Source organism: Solea solea, chromosome 19, assembly GCF_958295425.1.
Source record: "Solea solea chromosome 19, fSolSol10.1, whole genome shotgun sequence".
NCBI classification, from domain to species: Eukaryota; Metazoa; Chordata; class Actinopteri; order Pleuronectiformes; family Soleidae; genus Solea; species Solea solea.
This window is the reverse complement of record NC_081152.1, coordinates 16,267,244-16,289,261: the sequence shown is the minus strand read 5'-3', so window position 1 is coordinate 16,289,261 and position 22,018 is coordinate 16,267,244. Positions and strand designations below refer to the sequence as shown.

At 41.2% G+C, this 22,018-nt stretch overlaps 1 protein-coding gene across 2 annotated transcripts in view; it reads right to left on the bottom strand.

The window, feature by feature from the left end:
• Positions 1 to 22,018, bottom strand: part of LOC131445906 (poly [ADP-ribose] polymerase tankyrase-1) — an 82,842-nt gene that overhangs the window by 44,410 nt on the left and 16,414 nt on the right. The window contains exons 1-3 of one of the 2 annotated variants that reach the window (XM_058616658.1): positions 10,617 to 10,876; positions 10,354 to 10,390; positions 5,750 to 5,825 (exon numbers count right to left, since the gene is read on the bottom strand). In XM_058616658.1, coding sequence (XP_058472641.1) covers positions 5,750 to 5,825; positions 10,354 to 10,390; positions 10,617 to 10,674 — 171 coding nt within the window. In that variant the 5' untranslated portion in view covers positions 10,675 to 10,876. Of the gene's footprint in view, positions 1 to 5,749; positions 5,826 to 10,353; positions 10,391 to 10,616; positions 10,877 to 22,018 lie in introns of those variants that run through there. The other variant, XM_058616657.1, reaches the window with a different exon arrangement.

The window sequence follows — 22,018 nt, the reverse complement described above, 5'->3', positions numbered from 1 at the left end:
ACCTCGTCCTAATGAGACAGGACCACATTTCTGAGGAACTGGTTAAGTTCAGGGTCAAGATTTGGATTGCGAGGGTGAGGGTGGACGATAAAACCCAGCTTGAATGTCTTTCATGTCTTGAATGTTTTTTGCATGCGACAAACACAAATTAGTTGTTTTTCGGTGTGTACTGAATCATTAGAATCAGTGAATTAAAAACACTAGTTCAGTACTTCCTGGAAAAACGGAGCACAGTTGTGATTTGGCTCACAATCGCCGGCTTTCAGCAGTGCTGTCGCTAAATACACCAGACTCCTCTGATAAATATTGAGATTTTAGAAATGGATTTTTTCTTATCTTTTTAACTGATCTACTATTCGGCATTGTTCGGTTTGATTCCTTTGCCGGATGTCGTGTTCACGACTCTTGTGACGACACTCTCTGACCGATCAGGGGCCATCAGTCTGTCTACGTCATATTCGGCTCAGCTCACTTGGAATCTCGCCAGAGCAGGTACTAAAGAAGTACCAGGTACCAAATACTATCCCTAATGTCAGTCAGTCAGTCATCATCTACCACTTTATCCTCAACCAGAGGGTCGCGGGGGGTGCTGTGCCAATCTCAGCTACATCGGGCGATAGGCGGGGTACACCCTGGACAGTTCGCCAGTCCATCGCAGGGCCACACACAGATAGAGACAAACAACCATTCACTCTCACACTCACTCCTATGGTCAATTTGGAGTGTCCAATTTACCTATCCCCACATTGCATGTTTTTGGACTGTGGGAGGAAGCCGGAGTACCCGGAGAGAACCCACGCACACACGGGGAGAACATGCAAACTCCATGCAGAAAGGCCCTTGTTCCAACCGGGGCTCGAACCCGGGTCTTCTCGCTGCAAGGCGAGAGTGCTAACCACTACTCCACCGTGTGGCCCTATCCCTAATGTAAAAGCAAAAAAAGGAGTAGAGCCAAGTCAAGTCGTGCTAGAACTATAGAGTAGAATAGTGCCAATAGAGTAAAGGAGAGGGACAAGGTCAAAGAGTAAAGGTAAGTAAGTTAGGGTTAAGGAAGGAGATGACACTTTGTTGAGGCTGAGGTCCAAATAAATGGAAGGCAATGCAGTGTCCCTGAAAGAAGAGCTGCACAAACCTGTGTGTGCGCGCTTGGCTAAATGTATGTGGGAGGAAGCGGTAGGTTTCAATAGAGGCAGTTCTCCACTCCAATGTGCTAACAATATCCAACTCTGACGGGCCCTCAATTTTCTGATCATCTCTCTCTCTCTCTCTCACACACACACACACACACAATACAGCTCATACTGCCCGTACCGCAGAAGTGCAGTAAGAAAGAAAGAAGCTCGAAAATAGGGTTGTGAAAGAAAAATAAAAGACCTTTTTCTGGCACAGAGCTGAAACCGCTGCATTGCCAAAAGTATGTGGACACCTGAAAATTACACCCACAAAGCCCTAATCACATAAATAGTCCCTCAAATCCGCTGGTTAAATGCCTTCCTCATTATAGCAACCTAGTTGTGTGGATTACCTTCCAATCAGCTGCAAGGAAGGAAATGTTCTAGTTCAAAATTAAGTGGTTGGGGGTGTCCACATATTTTTCTCAGCCAAGAACTTCAATGCTCTCCCTTGCTCTCTCTCCCTCTCTCTCTTCATCTTCTTTGCTCCCTCTCTGTCCTCCTGTGTGTGCTGTGTACAAGCAGAGCATTTTAATTCACCAAAAAGGCTTCTGCAATCAAAATGTACGCCGCTCCAGATCTGTGCGGGACTTTGGGGGTTGGGGGGCAGTGGGTGGCTGTGGGTGTAGGCGAGAGCCTGTGCCACTTTAGATTAAATTCAGAGAGAAGAAGAAAGAGGGGGAGGAGGAGGAGGTGGCAGAGGAGTGAAGTCACACACTGTCTTGTGTGTGATTATATTTGAAAGAAGTGTCTTTGTGGTGATTTTGTGACTTTTTCTTTTTTTTCTTTTTACATTAAGGGGCTGTCCACATAGAAACAGGTGAGTTTTAGGGGGGGATCAGTGTGGGCGGAGACATTTCCTGAAATGATGCCATGTGTGCGGGGGAAGTTTTTGAAAATGGCAAAGAAATAGATTGTTTACTTTTCGTGCCGGTTTCGTGTAGATGTGGCCTAAAGGTCCAGTGTGTAAGATTTACTGACAACTACTGGGACTGTAGATTATAACACTTCTTCATACAGTTGCCTTCACATACCACAAACAATGTCACTGTCCTTCATTTCCGTGACATGCTTTTGCTTCAAAACGGGAAACTCAAGCTCTGCTTCTGCTGTTTTGTTCATTAGGGGCCACCGTAGAAACATGGTGGCTTAAGATGACGGCCTCCAAACAGTAAGCCCCTTACCTTTACAAGGCTTGTACTTATTTTAAAGCAAATATACACTTATTTATGGATATTAAACAGTGGACATTTAACTGATATGTGGGTCAAACCCTGTTTTTTTCTAATCTGTTTATGTGATTTACAAAAACAGCTTTTCCAGACCAGTGATTTTGTCTTTGGACAATGACAAAGAAAGAAAAATGACGATGTGGAAGCATGTTCTCCTAAGCAGAAGTGACAATGGTTTTCTGTAAGCAGAGGGGGGAAGTAAATCCCCATCACCCCATTAAATTATTCCGGGACAATAATGAGGATGAAATGGCACTGGTGTGAAAATGCATTCCATCTGCTGTGCATGACTGCTTTCAGTCTGAGCATTTGTAATGCATCACATATACCCGTGTGTGTGTGTGTGTGGAAGAGGTCATTTCAGAGAAAAATATAGTCTGAGCACATTATTCATATCCTAGACATGGATACATTCATGTCATTTTAAACCATTACATTTCAGCAACTTTCAATGATCTCTCGTGTTTGTCCGCGCAGCATCTCCACACAATTTCAGATTACACGTTTTTCCCTCTGGGCCACCATGTTCCAAGCAAGACACCTGTACTGATAATAGCCTAAAGGTTGTTCCCTCACAATTCTGGGTACGATGGTGATGTGACGGATACAAGCTGCAGCTGAGCATCTTCCGCCACCGCACTGAAGCACCTTTAATTATAGGGAGGAGCCTCCTCTTCATAGCGTTTACCAAAAGTGCTGATTAAAAAGCTCCCTTTGCCTCCCACAGTTGTCATAGGAACAAATAAAAAACAGTAGGCTCTTCTTTATGACAGGTAAACTACCCAATCACTGAACTTAAACTACCTGTTCATGACAGAGTGGCTTGTTGAAGTGTCTCAACCTGCGACAATGTCGCAAGTCTGGGCTTTAGATGAAGAGCAAGACCAAAAGTGATAAAAGCATTTAAAAACCAAATCACTCTCATGACACTCCCGGAATAAATATATATATTAAATTAAATAATGTTTAATAAATGACAGCACTGATTGAAAAACTTAAGTGTGTTTCCATACTTGTCCAATGACCAAAATAATTACCTAAATTTTTCTGTTTTTGCAGAATTAAAGACTGATAGGGCTGAACAGTTTTGAATAAATACCTAATTGTGATTATTTTTGACTAATTAGTGATATAAGATTGAATGGTAATTTTTATATTTTAAATAATTGTGTGGCATTTGTGCAGATCTGTGAGAAGTCCAAGTCTGTTGAAACAATATTTAATCTAAAACAGTAGTTTGATACACATTTGGGCTTAAAAAAATACAGCACCTACAGCGACTTGAGTAATTGCAGTGATTTTGATTTTTTATAAAACATTTTATAATTATCCTAGAAATTTACAACATTCACTGAATGTCTCTCTAAACTCAACATGCTGTGGGCTCTGCATGAATGACACTGGCTTCCATGCACAGACCCAGCAGCGGTCTCCTTTGTAAATTAGCAAATGAAGCCATTGATCCATAATTTGTGCTCGGCTTGCAGCTAACCAGTAGCAACCATAGCTGTGGGGCCTCCATGGAGAGCAGTGATCTGCAACTCTCTACCTGACAGGTGGAGGCAGTGGCACGGAAGATGTGAGGAACCAAAGATGGAAAACACAAACCTGGAAGAGTAGTTTGATTTTCCTTCTATTCTTCCATCCAAAGGATTAATCACAAGCAGCAGAGCTCGGCCTGAGGCTCAACTCTCCCTGAGGATGCGTGAAGGGATGCTGTGCTCACAGATTTTTTATTTATTTTTTTCCAAGTCAAAGCGATGTAATACAGCACTTTCCTCTGTTGGCCAATGTACTTTTATACTTTTTTAATGTTACCTAGCATTCCATTAAGCACGCCCAGCATTTTTCTGATGCCCTAAAGTCTCACTGTGCACCCTAATGAGAATCAGAATTAACTTGCAAACACAGCGTTTGCTGGTCATTACGCTGATCTACTATTATTCGAGCAAGTATGGCATAAAGGTAATTAAACACTCGACACAATAAAGACATGACCGGCAACAGGAAACTCATTCATGTTCAATGAACCGCCCTCAAAAGTGTCCAAATTGTTTTTGCATCACGCCACTGGAAATGAATCCACACTTGAATGGCTCTTAATTAGCCTGGCTTTCCTTCACACCACGGTTGTTTCAGGAGAACTGCTCCAAGATGACCGTTCGTTCCGAACACAGTTAACTGAATTTCTATTAGACCGACTGCCCCAAAATGTGAATCTCGGGGAAAAAAAATCATTCAACCTTTTAAATTTTTAAGTTGTTACTTAAATAGTGGAAACTGGGTCTGTGTGAAGTTACATGACCAGCAATTCAGCCACATTAGTGTAGCCTACAGTAGTGTAGGGTGTGGACAGCAGACAGGGTTTTACTGATTTTCATCTAGTCAAGTTCTCATGTTTCTTGTACATAAAAGTTAGATTTTCTGTCAGTGTGCAACCAAGCTTTTCATGGGTAACCCCAAAGAGAAGGCCTTGGTACAAAGGGCAGTGTTATTATAGTCATCTTTTAAAGTAAAAACCCGTACTCCATCCTTGGCGATTGTCAAGTGTTATTTATAAAGCACTTTCCAAAATAACTGTGCAAACAATCACTGAGAGAAACCTGCTTTCTGACAACTGCTGTCTGCGCCTGACTCTATGCAAAACTAATTATTTTGTAAAAGCTCTCCCAAGTCAGAGCCTCTTCCCATTTCATATATTCACCAATCAACTGAAAAAGGCACAAAAAACAACAACAGACTTATTATTTGCAGTTCAACTCTTTTTTTTTGTCTCAGGAAGAAGAAAAGAGCCATCCATGAGTGTGACATTTACATGATGTTAGAAAAATCTTTGGAAAGACGCAGAGAGGTGATGCACATGGTCAACCAAAAATGCTTTATATTGACAAGGTGAAAGGGGGCATATTGCCATCTACTGTAGTGGAGGCAGAGACACTATTCCTACCTAGAACTTGCATATTAAGAATTAAAAAATGTAGTCACTGGCATAGTTGAGCTACAGTAACTGGGCAAAGAAACATACTGTTTTTGCTATTATTCAGCAAGAGTGCAAATTCATTTACTGAATTGCTTTGCGTCTTTCGCTGTTTATCTTAATGACACTGACAACCAGAAAAGGCTGCTGCTGCTACTGCTGTCTGGTATAGAGAGAGGTCAGATTATTTGATTCAACTCAAGCCTGCAGCTGCCAACAGCAGCATTTGTTTTATATTGAAGTAAATAAATAAAGCCTTAAAGCACATTCAGAAATGGTTTTGTAACATTACTGTCTTTCCTGGGGTGAAACAAATATAGCATTAAGCTTGTTGTTGTGCCTGTGCACGTGCTTGTGTCTGCTCTTACCTTGCGACCGTCACTCGCGTGGCAATTTACGTTGAGCGGAGTGAGCAAAGCCATTAACTTCTCCTCGTTCCCACTCCTGCAAAATTATGACGCACACACACAAGAGACACACTTATTACACACAGGAAACATTCACCACCATAGAGGATTAGCACTGTCGCTCAGCAGGAGAGTGTGGGGGAGAAAATGAGGCAGAATGAGATAAGGAGCTTGAGACTGGAAGGGGAAGGGTTGAGAAATTTCATCTGCAGAAACAGAGCGATGTAAAGAAAGGTTTAGGGGATGGATCAAAAAAATGTGTGTGTGTGTGTGTGTGTCTGCTTTCTTTTAAACGTGACAGCAACAAGCTACATGGAATCCAATGGAGACACGAGCACTTAGCTTAGCTACGAGGAGTTAAGATTTTGTTTATGTTGTTGATTTGTGTTTCCTGGTTCTCAGACATGCTGCCCTGGCAGTGGATGACCACTGGGAAGTGTTGCCAAGGCAGCATCCAATCCCACCCATCATCGCCATGACAGCCGTAAAGGAAGAGGCTGTCACATGGAGAGAAAAGGATTATTCTTCCATTCTCCTATGTTCCCCTTCGCTCCCTCTCACTTTCTTTTTTTTTTTACTTTTGTTTTCCTCTGCTGGGCCTCTCCTTCCTTTTCTTTGTTTATAGATTTTTCACTCGATAACATCCACATCCTCTACAGTTTTCAGCCGTCCATCTCTCCCTCCTGTGCTTCTGTGTTTTTCCTCCAACTCTCCTGCAACCATTATCTGCTCTTTCTTATTTGCCTCTCGCTCTCAACTCATCCAGACAGGTCCACCTTTACCCTCCTCTTCACCTTTACATCCACTGTTCACAATTTCTCTTTCCAATAAGAAGAGGAGAGCCTAATTTCTGACATAAACAAACATCGTGAGGATTTAACAGGGTGAAGGGATTGTATGCATGTTCACACATGTCTGTTTAACAGACGGATGGATGTCTGGTCAAGTTGTCATGGACTTGCTTCCAATCAGTTCAAACACTCCCACAAAACTCCAGGACACAGGTGATTCATTTCCATGCAGTTTAATGGGAATCTTGTGAAACTGTGAACACAGTAAGACGAGTAATAATATTAAACACTGGCAGTAAACAGCCGTAAATGTGAAGCTAGTTTAGCGTCTGCGATTAGCTTCTCTAAAGTGAGGTATTTTCTCATAAAAATCATCCACAGTGGTTGAGAAAGGACAGACAGTCACAAACATGTCTGAATACATGTGGATTTAAATATGTGAACAGAAAGAAAAACACATTTCTGTGAATCATTTTAAAAGGAGCTGCTTCTTAAATCCAGACTTTCATGTTATCTCAAAGCTTTACAAATAATAAATAACTTAAGCTGTGTGTTAAATCAATATTACGCAACTGCTTTACCATAAAAGAAACCCCCCCAACCCTATTGAAGGCAAATTGACTTATAATGGTGTCTCCTTCATTCTAATCCCTTCACCCTGAATGCATATTTATGCACACAGTAACTTTGGAGAGTGGCTACGAGCTCTCGGGAGAAAATGTGTAAACGAAAGAGAATAAACAGTGGCTGAAACTGCAGGAATCTGGCACGGAAATTGAATTTGAGAGGACTGAAGTCGTTGCAGGTATTCACAAAGGAAACCCTAAAGGAAATATTTCTGAACTTTGACATATTTGGTACAGCAACAGCAATTTTGGTTTTTAGATTGCTGGTTTTACATCAGTCATTCCCACAGACGTTTTGTTTTGGTCACTAAATAAATTTGCAGAATTCATGCAAAAAACATGTATGCATGGGGGGTTGCAATTCTTTTATCTAACCAATATCGATTGGAAACGCAATATATAGTCTTTGGCGTGATGTAATGTCACACACAAAATTAGCTCTTGTCTCAATTCATAATGTGAATTGTGCTGCAAGTTTGAAGTGATTTCACAAAGAAGAAGTTTGGGAAACAAGGAAATCCACTTTTAAGGAATGTTTCTGTTCAGTGAGTTGGACTCCAACATAGAGCTGCAACAACTCATCCATTAATCAATTATTAATCATTTACTAAAACAATCGCAAACTTTTTGAGTACTCATTTAGTCATTTTTCATCTTCTTAAATGTTAACAATCTTGTGGTTGGTTTTGCTCTTCTTCACCAAGGAAATAATAAAAGAGAAAATCTTTGTTGGCGAAGAAAACACGACTTTGAGGCGTCTTTATTTTTAGTTTTAGGAAGTAATGATCAACATTTTCTTTTTCAATTTTCTGACATTTTTTTGGATCAGACACATTATCAACCAATGGAAACACATATTGAAAATTAATAAGGGAAATAATATTAAGCTGCAGCCCTAGTTCGGCTTTGTTTATTGGACATGAGAACTGCTCACCTGTTCAGATCTGAAGCTGAACAGTGTTGTTTTCCAGGTGTGGTTTCAGAAACCACTGCTGCAAAAATCAATCAAAGCATTCATTTTAGCAGCTTTAAACTCATTGGCCTTGTTCAGACGACCAGAAATAATCTACAGTGTTGTGCAAAAGTCTTAGGCCACTATATTTGTTATTGTAGTAATACTTTAATGACCATACGGTATGATTTTTTTCTCTATCACTTTATGGGAACAGAAAATATGGAAACATGTATGCACAAAAAAACAAAAAAAAACAGCTTCTACAAGTTAAAGTGTCAAGTATTTAGTGTGACCCTAAATACCCTCTAACTACCCTCACACCCTTACTCTCATTACAAAGTAAATGGCGTGACAAACCTGTGTTTGTCCTACTATTCCATGCTGAGAAATATCTGCTGTGAAAAAGGTCTATGACTCCAGGTTTGTTCAACACATGAGAATTACATACGTGTTGTCTGAGTTGGCGGTTTGCTTATATATAAGACCAAATTTCAGTCACATCATTCCAATCCATGTACCAATGATCACAGAATTTGACAGACATAAAAACAACAAAAGTGGTGGTGTCCTGAGACTTTTGCACAGTACTGTATTTATTTAGATTGCTGAGTTAGTTTTTAACCAAAATGCTTGTGAAAGTCTGGGCAGCAAAAAAAAATCCTATCTGATTCAAACCCCATTTGAAGGTGGTTTGAAATACAGATGTGTATCAGTCTGAAGGCTTTACTCTGGCTCTTTAAATCAGATTTCAAATTGTCTTTTTGAATCACTCTGAACAATAACCATTACTTAACCAGTCTGGCTTATTCACACAACTCTCAGAGTAAAACCTAATCATTGACTGGTTGCAGAATACAGTGGAGCGTTGAGCAGTAATGTTACTGTCATGCCCCATGCCTGTGGGAAGTGTAAATAATAAATTGTTGTGTAAAGGCCCCTGCAGAAAAAGCATTACACCAGCTCTGCTCTCTGATTTTTTTCCTGCCATACCAGGGAAGTGATCTGGGCCTCAAATAAAGCAGAGGAATAACGATATCCCACAAGCTGTGAGTGGGAGTTATTTGACCAAATGCGACATAAATGACACTGGTGATGAGCCCATCAGTGGCTCAGCTGTGAGAACAGCACACTGGGTTCACAGTTCACACTTTAACAGTTTCCTGACCCCATAACACACTGGAGCACAGTGATACAGGACCAGCTGCTTCCTTCCCTGTGTGTGTGTGTGTGTGTGTGTGTGTGTTCTGTCTCTTGCATGTGGAAAAATCATAGCTCTCATTTGGGATTGTGTGTGTGTGTGGGTGGCTGAGCACTCACTGCCTCCACAGCCAACAACCCCCTCACCTCCATCCAAAAAAACACACACATGCATGTAAACACAGAGAAAAACACATGTATACATGCAAAAGACTAACATTTGAATTGTGGTTCTGGTTAAGGTTAGGGATAGGGCTTTGTTTAGGCTAGGAAGCCAATGCAGAGTCTTCCATTCTAAGAAAAGCTGCATAAACCTGTGTAAATATGTGCGTTTTTGTGTCCATGATAATGAATTCACATGAAAACAGTTTACAGAGGAAAGGAATAACAATACATGAAAGAGCAATAAGAAGATGGAAATGAAGAAAAGGGAAGAAAAGAGGAGATGGATGCAAAGGAAAGGGCATAATAAGTGAAGGTAAGAAGGAAAAAGGGAGAAAATGCAAGAGAAAAATCAAAGCCAAGACGCAAGAGAAAAGAGGGAGTCAAATGTGATTAAAAAAAACAAAACAGGAAATGAATGCCAGAGAAGCTGAGCAGGAAGAAAAGCAGCAGCAAAAACAACAACAACAATAAAGGGGAGAAGATGAAGAGAAACAAGGAGCAAACGTGAGTGGATGAGAGAAGAAGGAGGAATAGTTAGGAATCAAGAGGTAAGTGGACACATGGGAAAAAAAGATATGAGACAACAATGGGAGAAAAGAAGAAAGAAGGAAATGGAAAATAAGAGTATGACACAAGAGAAAAGGAGACAAGGAGATACAAGGAAATGGGAAGGAGGAAAAGGAGAAAAAAACAGGATCAGAGGAGAGGAAAATAACCAGGGAAAAATGAGATGACAGAAGTGAAGAGGTGAAAAAATATGAGGGGATGTGACAAAGCAGGAAGAAAGAAAGGAGGAAAGAAGGAAATGAAAACAAAGAGTCTGTTACTCACCTCGCCGCCTCCAGCAGCTCATCCTTCTTGTATTCACCTAGATGGTTACAGAAGATCATAGTGTCAGACAGCCGGCCGCTAACACACACCGACCACACACAGACACACATCATCGAGCAGAGAGAACAATCACACACACACATACTACAGCGCACACACACACACAGACACACACACACACAGACGGAATCTTCCCCAGTAGATGGATCCTTCCTATCTTTCCTCCCCCCACCCTCTCTCTGCCATTCTCGCTCAGTGCGCACCCCTCTGGCTCCGGTTGCCGTGGCGATGTGTTGCCGGCAGCGACCACAGCATGTTCATTGTTTGGGTGGTGAGCGGCGGCGGCGGCGGACGGACGCGCGCTCTGCCTCTATGCGTTCATGTGTCGGTGCATCCCTTCTCTCGCTCGCCGTGTTGGTCTCCTGTTCTCTTGGCAGCAGCTCATATTGCTAACCATCTCCCTTCATCCTCCATCATCTCTGTCCTTGTCTCTCTCACTCTCTCTTTCTCCCCCCTTCCTTTTTTCCCTGTGGGCTCAGGAGGCGCAGTTACCATAAAAAAAAAAACACCACAACAGAAATAAACAAACCCCTCCCCCTGCCTCCCTCGCTGTCTCCTCCCCGTCTCGCTCTCTCTCGCTCTTAGCCCGCCCCCCTCGCTACTACAGTCACACCTTTCCATATGTGTCTTCTCCGCCTGGGAAACAAGACATGGGTGGCTTTATACACAAGTGCCTTTTCAGACATGCAACGTGGAACAATGATGAATTTATTTATTTATTTTATTATTTATTTAACGCTGTCTCCAACAAATCATTGTACGATGTCCTAGTTTTCTAGCATCCTCCTGTCAGGGAACCTAGCACAGTGGTCCAGCACCTTAAGGGTGGAGCTGGACACACTGCGGTCTGCTGATTGGTCAACAGAGAGCCATCACTTCAAAGAAAAGGGCAAAACTCAAAAAATGCCAATGTTTTAATCATACCCTTGTTTTCTGACGGAGAGAGAGAATTCAAGGCTGCTTGTGTTTATTTTTTCAACAAATAGTGTCACCACTGTGACTCCTTTGGTGCATTTATTGGCAGGCGACACTGTTTGTACGAATGATGTCAGCAAAAACCTTGTCATGCTGGGTTTGTATCGTGCTTATGACTGACAAGATTCAAAAACGATTCAAAAATACAATTAAAAACAGCGTCAGCACCACTGTGACAATTACACGATTAATTAAGGAAACATATAAAAGGCTTTAACGATCATTAGACCTCAAGATGAGAAGACTGAGGCGACATCCATCCATAAAACCATTCAGCTCCATATCAGTAATCTGTGTCTAAACTAACTAGGGCTGCAGTGTTTCATCGATTATTGTTTGGTTTGAGTGTTGAGTGCAATAATTAAAACAAGCTTTCGGATTTTTCAGCTTCTTAAATGTGAATATTTTGTGGACACAAACACAACAAGAGATTTGAGAACATCATCATTTCCAGGTTTGAGAAACACTGATCAACATTTTTCAACATTTTCTGACATTTTACCCGCTATACAACTTCAAATCTCAAAGTGTTTATTTCACAACATTCGCCTGCCATCGTTTGCTTAGTTTCAGGAATGGATCAGAAACCGTAATGGTGAAAATGTCACTCTGTGGATTTCTTTAATCAAATTGAAAATAACACCGCCCATAAATGGTTAATGTACCTTTCATTCACAGCTTATCATGAAGTAACGACTGATTCATATACTGCCTCTACTTTGAATAAACCAATAATTTAGATGAATTATGTTGTGCTATTGCTTTACCCTCAGACCCACTCGTTTCAGGCTGCATTTGTGAAGCAGCTATTGTTGCTATATAAAGTTTGAGAGTTATTCGTCAAGGAGAAAGTGACATATACAACATGATATCGCTATTATCTGCAATATTAAGAGTTTGATGTCGAGTCGCGGGTGACAGACAGTTACTGCGGTTACTGCTGTAAGTGCAGTGTTCACAGAAAAATGGCATGACAAGGTCCGTCCTGGGAGGATTACCGCCGCGACTTCTACTGACGAGTGACTTGAGGGCAAATTCAGACATGAGAACCACTATGAAAAATTGCCAGCACATTATGCAATGAAGTTTTGGATATGAGACGGGGGGCTAGAGAGGAAGGCAGGTATAAAATTGAAATAGGGAATTTAAAAAAAAAAAAAAAAAAAAAATCAAAGGCAGATAGAGAGGTAAATGTAATACAGATAAATGAAAGTAGGATAAGAATGATGGGCAGAGCAGACGGAGGGCTGGGGCAGGGTGAGGAACGAAGAAGAAAGGTTACAGGGAAGGGAAAGGGGGGGTGAGGGAGGAACAAAGGATTTGCAGATGAAAGAGAGAAGGGATGATTAGGGATCTGGAAACTGACATGCATGGATTTGACACAGTATAATTGGTGTTAGGGAGGCGAAGGCGAAAAAGTCACTCAGAGAGTGAGAGAAGTAAAGGAGAGACGGAGAGAGAGAAAGAAAAACGCGGATAAAAAAAGGGAAACAGAAAATCATAGAGAGAAGGAGATGAGGAAAGTGAATTTGATGGTGTCGTTCTCACGTGTTGAGACAAGAATCGTTCTTTCCATTTACTGTCATGACAGATGGAGGCATTGTGGTCTACTGGATTGTGTCATCATAAATAGTATTAATCAATGCAATCAGCTTGCTCAGCATAACATATTTGTCATATTTAATCTCCATTTAGTTGTGATCTTACTTCTGGGAATGATTCATTAGCTAATATTTCATTAAAATGCCAGAGAAAATGGGAAAGAAAAAGTTGCAAGAAACTCTCTCCTACTTCTACCACTGTCTGAAGTTCATTCAGACTTTAAACAGGTCATAACACTTTAATCTCTGTTGGTATAAATCAAGATGTTGGGCTCATGGACTACTGATATCCATTATTGCTGGAATATGTGAAGCGATCAGTGATATTGAGCATTTGTGCCGCACAAGGTTTTCTAGATATCAACGTTTTTGTTTTTTTTCTTCTAATGTCTCACAATTTTCAAACCTCTGAGATTTAAGAGTGAAAAATAGTATTTAGTTTCAACATATAATGTATGAAAAGAAGCAAACACAACAACCTACATAAGCCTTTAAAGCTTGTGTGAGTTTTCCCAACTAAGGGTGGGATGATACAACATTATTGACAGAAATTGACGATAAAATTAGCTCAAATGAACAAAGTGAATTGTTAATGATCGTAGGTCACGCCGTAGTGGCGCTGAGGTCCCCATTTTATTTACTGAATGAGTCATCTGGCTTTCTACCATCTCTGCTGATAGATGAAACCCTGTTTTTAAACAGAAACCCTAGACATAAAATGGTCAAAAGTTGTTTCTTCTCATTCTAGGACGAGAAGGCGGGCGTTAAACAAACCTATCCGAGAAACCCACACGCCATTCAGGTCTCAATTTACTGCCCATTATTGAGTAAACTGTCACCTACAGAGGAAGTGGTGGTGAATGAGCAATTGACGGAGTGATTGCGGACACAGTCTCATTGTCCTCACAGTGACAACGCGGTGACCACTGTAGCAAAACGGGGGGCACAAGGGAGTATTGATTAACACTCGAGGACACCTCCATTAAAGGCCAGGAATAAAAGCCAATTACATACAGTATGTGCTCAACTGATGAACCCCAAAAAAATTATAGTTTCACAAAAATGATATAATGGTAGAGAAATACACTTAAAGAAATAACCAAAGTCCCAACTATTGGTAAGTCTCATCACTTCACCATCACCAATATTTCAGGCTAATGAGACCAGGCTTCTATTCAAATGAATGGGAGGATAAACGCAACTATTCTTTTTCAACTGCATGTGTAGAATCTGTGTCATAAATCCACATTTCCTTTCCATACCTAATGAATATATGATTAGGGCTGCAACAATTAACTGATTATTGATCATTTTCTAAATGATTCACCCACTTCTTTAATGGAATCATTGGTTTTAGTGGTGAATAATTGTTTTTTTCCTTTTCTTTTTTAATGTGCGATACAGTATGTTGTGCTCTTTTTGCTCCTCCATGGCAAAGAATGTGTTCAAAGGACGTGTGTTTGTGTGTGTGCGCACTTGCATATGCAGTGTCGTTGTGAGAACCATTATGGCTTACAAACAATAAAAAGCAAGGACATTTTGGGGAAGCGAGGACACTTAGGCTGTGCCTCACTGTCCGTCACACCTTTAAAAGGCTGTTTATGGATTAAGACCTGGTTGCAGGGTTAGATTTAGAGTTAGGTTTGGTTTTGGGTTAGGTTGAGGGTACTTAGTTGTGCTGGTTAAGGTAAAGTAAGGAGCTAGGTGATGCATTATGTCTATGAGTGTCCTTAGTAAGACAGCTGGTCAAAAATGTGTGTGTGTCCTCTTTAGGGCCTTTTTTGTGATAAACCTGTCAGGACCAGGAGTCCTCATGGAGACCAAAAAACTGGTCCAAATGAGACAAAACCTCAAGGAGGGTTAAGGCTAATATTTGAATTGCGGTTAGATGTAGGTTAAGGTTAGGGATGCTTTGTTTTAGCTGTTCCGATGGAAGTCAATGTAGTGTCCTAAGAAGAATCGTTTCACAAACCTGTGTTTCTGCGTGTGTGTGTGTGTGTGTGTGTGTGTGTGTGCGTCAGAGACAATCCTGCTGACTCCAAACAGAGCAGACAAGGGCAGGTTAAAGCTCAGAACAGACTTGCTGCCTCCTGAATGATGATATGTGTGTGTGTGTGTGTGTGTGTGTGTGTGTGTGTGTGTGTGTGTGTGTGTGTGTGTGTGTGTGTGTGTGTGTGTGTGTGTGTGTGTGTGTGTGTGTGTGTGTGTGTGTGTGTGTGTGTGTGTGTGTGCGCGTGTGTGTGTGTGTGTGCGTGCGTTTGTTTGTGTGCATGTAGGTCTTAGTGTCACTCACTTGGCAGAGAGCAGTGAACGCCAGCAATCACTGTTTGAATTTCAATGGTTTATGCTTGAGAGCATGTGTGTGTGTGTGTGCGTGTGTGTGCATGAAGTAGCGTGAGCACCTGCACAATGTGACTCCAGGGTCACGCACATGTGTCAACAAATCACCCACTGTATATAGAAGTAAATTGAGCATTCTGCAAGGACCTGGTAAAGCCATTACACTCACTATACCGAGTGTATGAAGTGCACAAGCACAGATGATGTTGACTGACGCCGACCGGACCATGAGTTGCCTCGGTGCCCAGCTGTCCACTTGTTTCTTTGTGCGTCTGTGCTCTCGAATCAAATATCATTTAATGTAGAAGCAGTTTTTTTTCCGCTGTTATGCAACAACAACAACAACAACAACTACTGGCTTCGAGTCAACAGTTTCAGCAGCGGAGCGATCCACTTTTAACCTACGCAAGGTCACAACTGCTGAGGTTGTAAGTGGATCTCTGCACACTAAGGCCAATCAAATGGCGGAAAAACAAATAAATGGGAGGTGAAAGGAAATTAAAAAAGAGAGGGATTGGAGCCTTCGCCGACTGGCTCAGCTAAATTCACACACACACACTCATCACTTACACTCTGATTAATTGCTTTATAGGTTGCACTAAAGAGAACGGCACTGGATTAATTGTGGTTTTCAAGCCACAAACCCACCTCCCTCCTTGTAGTAAACACAAGAATGTGGACGTGTTTATATGTTTGTACTTCTCTAAACCACAAGCTGAATCATTTGTACTTTAACACGATACAACTTATGCACGTGTCTGTGTGTGTGTGTGTGTGTGTGTGTTTCCATACACAAAAATGGAACAGAAAACAAAACTAAAACATTTTTACCTACCTGAATGTGTTCTGCATTTTTTAATGGATTTCAGTATCTAAAGTCGACGTATCGATATTGATATGGTATACAATTTGTTTTTAATCAATACCCAGCCCTGGCACCCACCGTTTTTACCTTAATAATTTAATAAAGGGATGTTAATACCAGGTCTGAACAGAGTCCGGGTGAGTCTGACTGCTACTCCTGAGGGCTGTTAGGATCTTTCCTTGATAACGATTAAAAACCACCACAATACTAATTGGTGATGGTATCGCCAACCTAGTTAGCATGCCTGAAAAGCCACAACACATTACAAAACACTTGATAGAGAGATACCGATGATACACACTCCCCCTCACTCCTCTGTTAAGCACAAATACGAATCAACAACAGCAACAGACATAGTTAGCGGTGAATTAAAAGATGATATCACTCTGTTTCTTATAAGAGAGGCAGAGGAGAAACACAACAGAACACAGTCACTTCAGATACTCAGCAGTCCACAAAAAACACACTAACTACTCAACATCTCCTGTGTGTCATGATGATCTTCCTCCACAACTGTAAAACTGACAATTACTGTTTTTTGTTTGTTTTCATCAGTGATTGACAAAGAATTGTGTATAAGCAGAATTTCTCTCTCTCTCTCTCTCTCTCCCTCCCTCCCTCCCTCCCCATATGTGAGTAGGGAAGTCAACATTCAAGTCTATTAGCAGACACTATCAGTCTCCTCTTGCAGAGTGGCCAACTGTCTCCACTAACTTTGTATTTTGGAGCTATGCAGCCATGTGGAAAACAAGGCAATTTCAGCTGCAGGAAAACGACTCAGGAGATGAGGTAGCCTTGGAACACACACACACACATGCTCTCATACACACACAAATCACTTTTAGGGACATCACATATACTCGTGTGCACTTCCTGAGGACTTACCCTAACCTCAACCATAGCCACAGGTTGCCCAGCTCGTACCCACACGTCAACTACTGACCCATAAATTGGACAAACTGACCCCAAATGACAGATTTTAGTTAAATATCGTGCAGTCTGTGGCAGTAACACAAACACACATCGACACAGGAAATAAATAAATCTGTTTTGCTTCTTGTGGGAGGACATTTTGTGCTTTTTCTTTTGGACTGCAAGACAGCAAAACAATCATGTAGTGATCTTTAAGTGTGTGTGTGTGAGTGTGTGTGTCTGCAAGAAAATTAGGTCCGGGCTCATTCATCACTGGAAACCAATCGAACAGTAGTCATCACGGTAATCAATAAGCATGTCACTGATAAGGGGATGGAAGCTACACACTTAAGCTTTGCAGACACAGAATTCATTTCCATTCTTTCACACTCAACCCCTCTGTTAGGACTGCAGGTCCTGACAAGGTCTCTCTCTCTCTCTCACACACACACACACACAATCAGGTACAAGATCATTGTAGATCCTGTCATATGAAGCCATTTTACAGACTGATCATAGTTGCCTTCTACTCCTGTTTCTCAAACTCTTTCCCCCACTGTTTGTCTTCTCCTAGTAATAATAACAGAGGTGCAATGCTGCCCTCCACAGAGAAAAAAATGATCCTGCCCATAGTTTATAAGTTCTTCAACACAGTTAAAAGTTCTTTATCATCGCTGCCATTTCACTCTCTGCATTTCTTCATTCATCACACCTTAGATTTCTCCTCGCTTCTTTTAGTCAACAGCTTTCTCTCTCATTCATCGACTCGCTTTATCTCGCGCCCTCTTAAATCTCCCATCATGTTCCGCGAGCCTTTGTAAATCTGCTAACCTACCACAGACTTCTCTTAAAAAGCAACAGCTTATTTTTCCTCTTTATTTACAATAAAATGGAAGTCCTTGCTGAGAGCATGCCTTTAAAAGACTCCGTATGACAGGAACACTTATTTTAAATGGAGACACTCGTGCAAACACAATTTCTATTCAAGTACCACTTATTACAAAACTTTTCTTTTATGTCACACAGCAAAAGCAAACCAGGAAACAAGAGCTCCTCAAAGATTTAGCTGAGAAGTACAAGCACGAACACTACGGCACAGGTTGGACACAGGCACCAATCCGACAGCAAATAAAATCAGATTAGTTCCAGTTCCACACATGACAAGATGACAGGGACACTATAAAAAAAAAGTGGCTCAGTGTATCTTTTTCCTCTGTCCGTTCCTTTAATAACAGCATGTCTTTGCTGCCACACTTTCTTAAGTGGTGACAGCGTATTACCACTGTCCGTCACCATCCTGAGGATGAAAGACGACAAGGGAGATTCTTGAAAATAAAGCTTGTTAAGAGTTGTTAAACTCTGCTGCACGTCATTCAAGTTCCCCACACTTCGCCTTCATGTTAGACGATGGAGAGGACAATGGTTCCAAAATTGAACTGGCGGCATTCACTGAAGAGCACAGACCCTAGGTCCAAGGACTCAGAGGCTTCTTGTTCAAACAGCTATTAAACTGACTTTGAAAGAGACAAAGTGGGAAAGGGGACACAAAAGTTTCAAAATGACTGAAAGGAGATTCAAAATGAGCAGAATTAAAACCCATTAAGACCTAGATACAACCATAACTACAAAGAGACCACAACTAACTACAGAGGCAGTCAAAACAACTCCGAAACGCAGAAACAAAAGAAACAAACTATAAAGGCGACTATCAGCAACTGCAGAGACTCAAAACAACTACAATAAGACTCAAAACAAATGCAGAGAGGCAAAACTACTACAAAGAGATTTAAAACGAACCGACCCAGTCAAAACAAACTACAAATAGACACAAAACAGATACAAAGAGACACTAAACGACAAAGAATTACAAGATGCTTACAAAAAAACACTAAATGTCAACAGAGACCCAAAACAACAACCAATAGATACAAAAAGATGACTAACTAATGGAAAAAATCTACAAAGACACAGAAAATGACCAAATCCAAGGAGTGCAAACAAGTCGACACAATATTAGCTTTGCTCCTCTTTCAGTGCAAGTGTCTCACGTTTATGTAGAACGAGTGTGGAGGGATCAAATCGATCTGTGAGGATAAAACCAGAGATTTCAGAAATCTCCGAGTTTAAATCCATCTGTGTGGCCAAATGTTGACTGCGCACAGGTCATTAAGTTAAGACTAATGTTTTCTTTACTCAGTTCAGGCAATTGATCAGCATCTAATGCTGAGGAAAAATGTGAAAACTGCACTCAGAAGAATTTATAAGATGAAGCCATTGATTTTCCTTGTGCATCTGAGTTATTGCTTTAGCAAAAGTAATCGGGGTTTGTCAAGAGAAGGTCAGGAGAAAAATCTGTTTGTGTATGAAACACATTTACCAGTTTATTTAATGCTGTTTATCTATGGTTTTATGTAAAAGATATATTATATTCAAATTCAATCATAAATCCTGAGGTCCACTGTTTTAACACTGTCCCATTGTTTGAGGAATCCTGGACCTTTAACCATCTGTCTACCAGCAGATAATGGTACAGTAAAAGGTTACATAGATATTACCTTGGACTTTCTGACCTATAACGAATGTGTATCTGTCGGTGATACCACATCAAAAGGAATAAAACAAGGCAGAAGAATCGAAGGCTATCTTTACAGTGGCATTAGAGGTGTCCTAATTTTATATCTGACCTCAGAGCAAATCAATTTATACAGCGACCTGAATTACAGCCTCCACCAAGAGTCTAGCTGCAAGAAATATGGTCACAATGTCCTCTTCTGTACCCGAGTAATGGCACTGAACAGCGTCCAGAAATGCATAAATCACAGAATATTATGAAATCACAGTTAACTTTTGGACATAAGATGTCATTTCGTGATTTTATGCAATCAGATATCCCTGTTAAATTGCTTCCCAATGAGAGTCAGAGTTACGACAAAAAAAAAAAAAACATGACATCGTGGGAGTTATGAAATTCCCTGCAGGCATTCCTCAACAACAACAGGAAAGCAATGAGGTCACGGCTACCTCGAACTTTGACCGCCAAAATAAGATCAGCTCTTCTTGGAGTCCAAGGAAATATCAGAGCCAAAGATATTTGAAGATATACCATCAAGCGGTTTCTGAGATAAAAGAATTGGGCTGGAGAGACAGACTAGCTGAAAACATAATGCCTCTGGCTCTTGCCATCAGCGGTGAAGAGACACAACATAGTGGAGTCTAGTTTTTGTCAATACCAATTTAGATAAAAAATGCTGTACAAGGGTATCCTCATGTTGGAATTATCCTCCACTGATGTGACAATAAAAACTGGCAGTTGCTTGAATGGGCAGATTTAGCACAAAGACACAACAGCTGAGTCTCTGTCCAGTCACCTTCCATCCAGTCCTTCAAGCGACAACTCTGCTAATTCCACTGCACCCAAGAGGACTCCTAGAACAACGGTATAAACCATGTTAAATAAAGCTGAGTAATAGCTACCAAGGTCAAGAATAGCGAAGGAGATGATCTAATAGCTTCATTTCAACAAATTCAAATTCATATTACTGGATGCCATTTTGGCTCCTTCAACTCATTAACACTCAAACTAACTTAAACTCTGTTTCAAGGTTCAGCTTGTGCATATGGAGATCTTCTGCATATCTTGGTTGTAACTAATTGTTGTTGATGTTTGATTTATTGACGCATTTTTATCATATTGAAACAGTGTGGCCGTTCTCCTTCAAGCTCAGCAAACCATTTTCACCTAGAGAACTGGCACTCACTGGGTATTATCTCTTTCTCAAACCATTCTCTGTAAACCCTATACACAGTTGTGTGAAAATCCCAGTAGATTAGCATCTTCAGTAGATAGCTGAAGGCAACTGGACTTGCTTGAGTTAGGTTTGAAGATGTTTTACCTCTTACTCCAGAGGCTTCTTCAGTTCCGCTGCAGTGCAGTTCTGAACAGAAGAAGCCTCTTAGGTGAGAGGTGAAACGTCTTCAAACCTAACTCAAACAAGTCCAGTTGCCTACAGCTAACTACTGAAGATGAGTCATCATCATTGGTGATCACTCGAACCAAGTCAGATTGTCCTCCTTTGGTTGGTCTGGTCATTTGTGAGTATTTGGGTGGCTGTATGGGTGATCCACAACACCTTCATGGACTGTTCTACTCCACAAATCTCTATTGAGAGCAATCTCCTCCCAGTTGTTGAGGTTGAAGCAGCACTTTCTCTGGTGGGTTTTGAGGTTGCCTTTGTATCTCTTCTTCTGCTCTTCTTGGGTGCATTGCCCTTCCGTCAGCTAGCCAAAGAGCATTTGTTTTGGGAGGCGGTTGTTTGGCATGCGTATGACGTGGCCTGTCCATCCTAACAGGTGCCGAGTGATGGATGAATGAGAACCTTCACAGGCAGAAGTTGACCAGTTTCTAAAAATACTCACACCAGCCCATCTGGCAACAACAACCATGCCATGTTCAAAGTCCAACCACCAAGTCCATTATTCACCATTCTGATGCTATGAACTTCAGGTGGCCATCTCCAGGGTTTGTCAATCCTGGTCCTGGGGACCCACTGCCCTGCATGTTTTAGATGTTTCCTAGCCCCAGGACCAGGACTGAGTCAGTGAGTTGTTCCGAGTGGCTCTTTAGATATTTTATACCAATAAGTCGTTGTACAGGTGTCTAAAGAAACAGGCAATCTGGAACACATTTAGAAAACATAGATCTGAATAAGAATGTGTGTGTTGCTGTTGTGTTGTGTTGCATGTGTGTTTTGAGTCCAGGGCAGAGAATTGATCTCTCCGAGGCTCAGAAGCAGCTCGTCTGTGAATACCAATTAGAGGTAATTAATAGGAGCTAATGGACTCTCTCCTCACTCCTGTCTCTCATCTGTCTCTATTTATTCCCTTCAGTGTTTCTCTCTCATTTTTATTATGC